This window comes from Lipotes vexillifer, unplaced genomic scaffold (assembly GCF_000442215.2).
Source record: "Lipotes vexillifer unplaced genomic scaffold, Lipotes_vexillifer_v1.1 scaffold217, whole genome shotgun sequence".
In the NCBI taxonomy this organism is placed as follows: Eukaryota; Metazoa; Chordata; class Mammalia; order Artiodactyla; family Lipotidae; genus Lipotes; species Lipotes vexillifer.
Window position 1 is genome coordinate 2575575 of NW_006788200.1, and position 5553 is coordinate 2581127.

The 5553-nt window shown below is 35.6% G+C and overlaps 1 protein-coding gene across 1 annotated transcript in view; it reads left to right on the top strand.

Annotated features, from left to right (window-relative positions):
• The window catches only part of UBE2B (ubiquitin conjugating enzyme E2 B), a 13196-nt gene that overhangs the window by 3366 nt on the left and 4277 nt on the right, over positions 1 to 5553 (top strand). The window contains exons 3-4 of the mRNA XM_007461360.1: positions 841 to 866; positions 4581 to 4670. Of these exons, the coding sequence (XP_007461422.1) occupies positions 841 to 866; positions 4581 to 4670 (116 nt within the window). The remainder of the gene's footprint in view (positions 1 to 840; positions 867 to 4580; positions 4671 to 5553) is intronic.

Genomic DNA, 5553 nt, shown 5'->3' on the forward strand with positions numbered 1-5553 from the left:
CTCCCGCTGCGGAGCACAGGCTCTGGACGCACAGGCCCAGTGGCCACGGCTCACGGGCCCAGCCGCTCTGCGGCACGCGGGATCCTCCCGGACCGGGGCACGAACCAGCGTCCTCTGCATCGGCAGGCGGACTCCCAACCACTGCATCACCAGGGAAGCCCTTCTTTTTTTAATATAAATTTATTTATTTATTTTTGGTTGCATTGCTGCGCATGGGCTTTCTCTAGATGCAGCGAGCAGGGGCTACTCGTTGCAGTGCCCAGGCTTCTCATTGCGGAGGCTTCTCTTGTTTCAGAGCACATGCTCTAGGTGCGCAGGCTTCAGTAGTTGTGGCAGGCAGGCTTAGTTGCTCCGCGGCATGTTGGGATCTTCCTGGACCAGGGCTCGAACCCTTGTTCCCTGCATTGGCAGGCAGATTCTTAACCACTGCGTCACCAGGGAAGTCCATGGTGTCATAATTATCTTAAACTAAAGGGTATTGATTTCCATATTACTGATATACATTGAAAGTAAGACTTTTCCTCTTAAGAATACAGATACTTACAAAAGGGTTGGTATTTATGAGCTGAATTCTTTTTGTGCTAAAATTATGACAAGTTTTTTTTGTTTTGTTTTTTGAAAAACCACCCTAAAAGGAAAACTTTGAAAATTAAAATTACCCTTTATGTCTACATCAATAAAAATCCAGGGCTGAGGTGATACTAAATTAACAATAACTTAAATACTCCACAAATTACCAGAATGACCCCCTCTTTCTCTGAGTTTATTCTTTCCACTTGTGAAAATCAGGAAAAAGCAGAATGAAAAACTTCTTTTAATCAGAAATCTTCTTGTTTTCAGACCAGAAGGGACACCCTTTGAAGATGGTAAGTCATTCTCAATGTTTTCTATTAAGAGGCTTCTTTTGAGTAGGGAATTGTAACACCAACCTATCTAGTTAACTAGTTTCTATTAATAGGTCAAATTGTAACTAAATAATGCTACTGAGAATTTATAGTTTACAAAGGACTGTCTTCTCAAATCAGCTTGATCACCTTCATTACTAGTTCCCTCTGTTACTTTGATATTGGTTGTAGAACTCTAAGCCTAGATTAGATGGTGGGGTCTATGTTGAGAATAGTTTAAATGGCCGTGTAGCATGCTAAAAGTGTCCCTGAGGTAAACATCAGAAGGGTAATCATGCTTTTTTAACTTTATGTATATTGATCAGGTGCTGAGCTGAAATTGTTCTTAATCATACACAGCGGCCAGTAGCTTCACGTAACAGCTAGCATTTGACACCCGTAAATAGTTATCATTCTCCAGGACCTTTTGCGTCTTAAATGCAGTATTTTCACCAAGAGCCAGGAAAATGGAAAACTCCTTCTAATATGTTTTTATAGTTGAACTTCTCAAATTGATCTTAACCAGATACTTAGTTTCCCTAATTATAGCGTGGATTTTTAAAAATTGTTAAACAGGTTTGTCTTAGTTATCAGTGGCTTCAGAATTAACCCATCAAGGATATTTGTACAAATAATGATTGCAGAAGTATTTTTAAGGAGATAACCTGAATGTTCAATAGGAGAAGTGGTTAAGCAAATTATGATATATCTAGACTCTAGAATATAATGTACCTATTAAAGAATAAGGTAGATCTGGACATATATCTGAGGAGACAAAAAAGTTGCAGAATGTGTGTTGTAATACCACATTTTTACTAAATACATGCATGCAAGTGTGTGTGGTTAAAGGGGGTTATATACCATACTGTTACCAGTGGTTACCTCTAGGTGGGGGGTAAGGAGTTGAAGGGAGGTACTCAAGGAGTTCAGCTTTTTACTTTATACCAGAGGATTCTTAAGGGTGGTCCATAAACCCCTTAAGTTCCCTGTGACCCTTTCAGGGGTTCCATGGGATCAAAACTGTCTTCATACCAGTAGTGAGATATTTGCCTTTTTCATTGTATTAACATTAGCTCTGATGGTACAAAAGCGTTAGTGGTTAAAACTGGCCCTAAGCAGTTTGGCATATATCAAGACAGTGGCACCAAACTGCTGGGAGTCATTGTATTTTTTGCATTTTAAAAGATACCAGTTTCAGTTTAAAAATGTCTTGATGAAAAAGTGGGAATTTATTAGTATTACTAAATTCTGACCATTGAGTATGCATCTTTTTAATATTCTGCGTGATGAAGTTGGAAGTATGCATGAAACACTTCTCTTGCATACCAAACTATGATGGTCGTCTAGAGCGAAAGCAGTTCTGCAGTCGTTTGAGCTGCAAGTTCAATTACTGCTTTTTTCATGGAACATTTTTTACTTGAAGGAATGACTGACAGACAAACTCCGGTTATTTAGACTCGAGTATGTATTTGGTTGACATATTCTTAAAAGTTACCAAAATGAGCTGTTAGGTCAAGCAAAGTGACTGACAGTATTTGTAGCTGCTGATAAAATGATGGCTTCCCAATAATTTTAAGACTTCTCTCATGAGATCAGTAGGTGGTATTACCTGTTGTGATTTTTTTTTTTTGATGGAGTGTATATGTAATGAAATATGGCAACATTTAGAAGATTTGGATAACTCAGTGAACCAATATTTTCCAAATGGCCAATGTATTAGAAAATTATGGATGGATAAAAGATATATGCAATATGCAACAGTTGTTAATGTAACTGATGCAGAAAGTTTATGTGGTTTCAGATTCTACATTGCAGCTAACCTTTAAAAACGTACCATTTCTTCGGTGTAATATCAAAGAATATCTACAGTTATCTGAAAAGGCTATGAAAATAGTCTTTTCCTTTTTCATTTACATATTTGTGTGAGGCCTGATTTTCTTCATGTACCTCAACCAAAACAGCACCGTTGCAACAGATTGAACGCAGAAGCAGCTAAGAGAATGCAGCTGTCTTCTATTAAGCTAATCATTTAAGAGATTTGCCAATGTGTAAAACAATGTTACACTTCTCACTAACTTGGTTGGGGGAAATATAGTTATTTTCATTAAATGTTACTTAGGTTAATGTGTAATGAGTTTACAGTTGTTAATATGTTAAGTTTTCCTTGAGTTATAGTTCCTAATACAATAAATATAGATAGAGCCTGTGATGTGCTGGAGGCAGCTTATACCGATTGTGAGAATAGATTGTTTAAAAATTTGGGGGAATTTTTGCAAGTTGGTTATTAAAGATCCCATATTTTAAAATTATTTTCAATTATTGGTGGAAATACCATAAAATGGTATATGCTGTTGCATGTGTCTTCGCAACTTCACATTTAGTGACTTCACTTTGGAAGCTTGGCGTGGTTGGGAGTAAGAGTATAAAGGGGTCCTGAGACCCCATAATGTGAAATTAAAAAGGTTAAAAAAAGCTGTTTCATATTTGTGTTTGTCTGAAGTGTTTATGTTGTACATTTTTATAATTAAAATTAAAACTGTAAAACTATAGAATTAGGTATAAGGCTATCTTTGCTAATGAACTGTACATTTCATAGAATCTCTATTAATATATCAAAATGTGAATTAAATATCATCTTTGATTTTGTTTGTATCTTTGGCCTCCCTAATCCCAAATTTCCAAACAAAAAATGTAAAGAGGTAGAGGTTACATACTGAATATATGACTAATGAAAATAAAACATTAAATATTTTACTGAACACATGCCTCATACTGGAGTCATGAGTTTAGAATTTAGGGTGAGAAAGGGTTTTTGTTTTGTTTTTTTTGAACTGCATTGATGAAATAAGGAAAGAAGCTTGTGTGGAGACATCTGGAATGGTTTTAAACTTTTATTGACTTCATTAGGAATAAGCCTCAACTTGCTATGCCCAAGGTGTTGTGGTTGGAGCACCTATCCAACCTTCAGGTAGATTTCCTCAAAATAAAAGGACTCTGGATAGTGAATAAATGCAAAAGGAGGCCAGAAAGACAAACACAAAACTATTAACAGTGGTTGTTTCTGCTAAATAGATTTGGAATTTGAGTTAAGAGCTCTTCTTTGTACACTCTGAACAGATTGACTTTATTATAAATGCATAATTTTTTTTAAATGCCTGTCTCTTTTGACCATAAGATAATGATTTAGACTGACCAAAATGTACTGTATTGGTCTATAACCAACAGTAGGCAGTTACACTAATGCTTAACTGATTCTTGGCATACTTAAGTGATAGGGACAGAGCAGACTTTTCACGTTAGTGGCCATGCCTCCAATCTGAGTCCTTTGTCATGTGGTGGTGAGCCCATCTCAAAATCATTTGGCACCCCCTTCTAAGTTACAATAAATTATTTGTAGTTCCTCAAATGTGCATTTAAAATTTTGGTAGTTAGGGCAAAATTGCTTTCCAACAATATGACAGTTAATGTTCCCACCAGTAGCACATGTAAGTGCTATACCCCCCAAGTGTTTGCCAATGCTGTATGTTATCAGTACATAAATAGTATATTTAGTATGTTTTATGCGCTAAACCAAAATTGACATTAATTTTTGTATGGTCGTGCAAAAGCCAGCGTGGCCTTGGGAGTTCATTGATGAAGAGAGAGAAAAGTTATGCTTGTCTTTACTGTAATTATTTTGGTTTGTTTTCTATCTAGGTACTTTTAAACTAGTAATAGAATTTTCTGAAGAATATCCAAATAAACCGCCAACTGTTAGGTTTTTATCCAAAATGTTTCATCCAAATGGTAAGTAGCAATTTATTAGCCTTTGCAAATGATAGGAGGAAAAAAGAGTTGTTTCATCCTTTTAGGTCTTGCCCATACTTCTCGTTATTAGAGCCCACTTCTAGATGTTGCTTCTATGTCAATATTAACCATATTTTTGTAGTTTGGAATCTTATCAAGGTTCCAGATTTGAGATAAAGTTTTGTTTTAATAACTTCTGATTTTAAAGTAATATCTTTATCAAAATGTGAAAGATACTAAGGATTTATAGCTTAAAATTTAGCTTACAGGTAAATGTACAAAATTAAGATCATGTATGTAAAGTTAAGTAATGTATATATAACATGAACATTTTCACTTATTAAACATTCTTTTGTATCTTTTTTTTTCTCCTCCTTTGGCCGCGCCACGCGGCTTTTGGGGTCTTAGTTCCCCGACGAGAGCTCGAACCCGGGCCCCCGGCAGGGAGAGCACGGAGTCCTAACCACTGGACCACCAGGGAATTCCCTATATCATTCTTAATGGCTGCAAAATGTTCTGTTATATGAGTTTATCATTATCTATTTAATCATTGTCCAGTTGGTGATTTTTAATTGTTTACAGTTTTAAACAGCACATTTTTCTTGAAAATAAATCTTCTCAAATACCCATGAATAAGTTTTTAGAAGTAGGTCAAAGGTTTGTATGTTTTTAAGGGTTTTTTTTTAAATAGTTTTCCTCCCTTGTTACTATTTTTACTTTTAGCAGTTTATTACTATTTTCCATAAATGATTGCTAAGTGACTTTTGTAATTAAATTTGCTCTTCCTGACTTATTGCTCTTTACTTCTAATAAATTTGTATTCCTGGATTATAAATTACTGTATGAAAAACTTATTTTCCAGAATATTTAAGTTCTCTTTCCC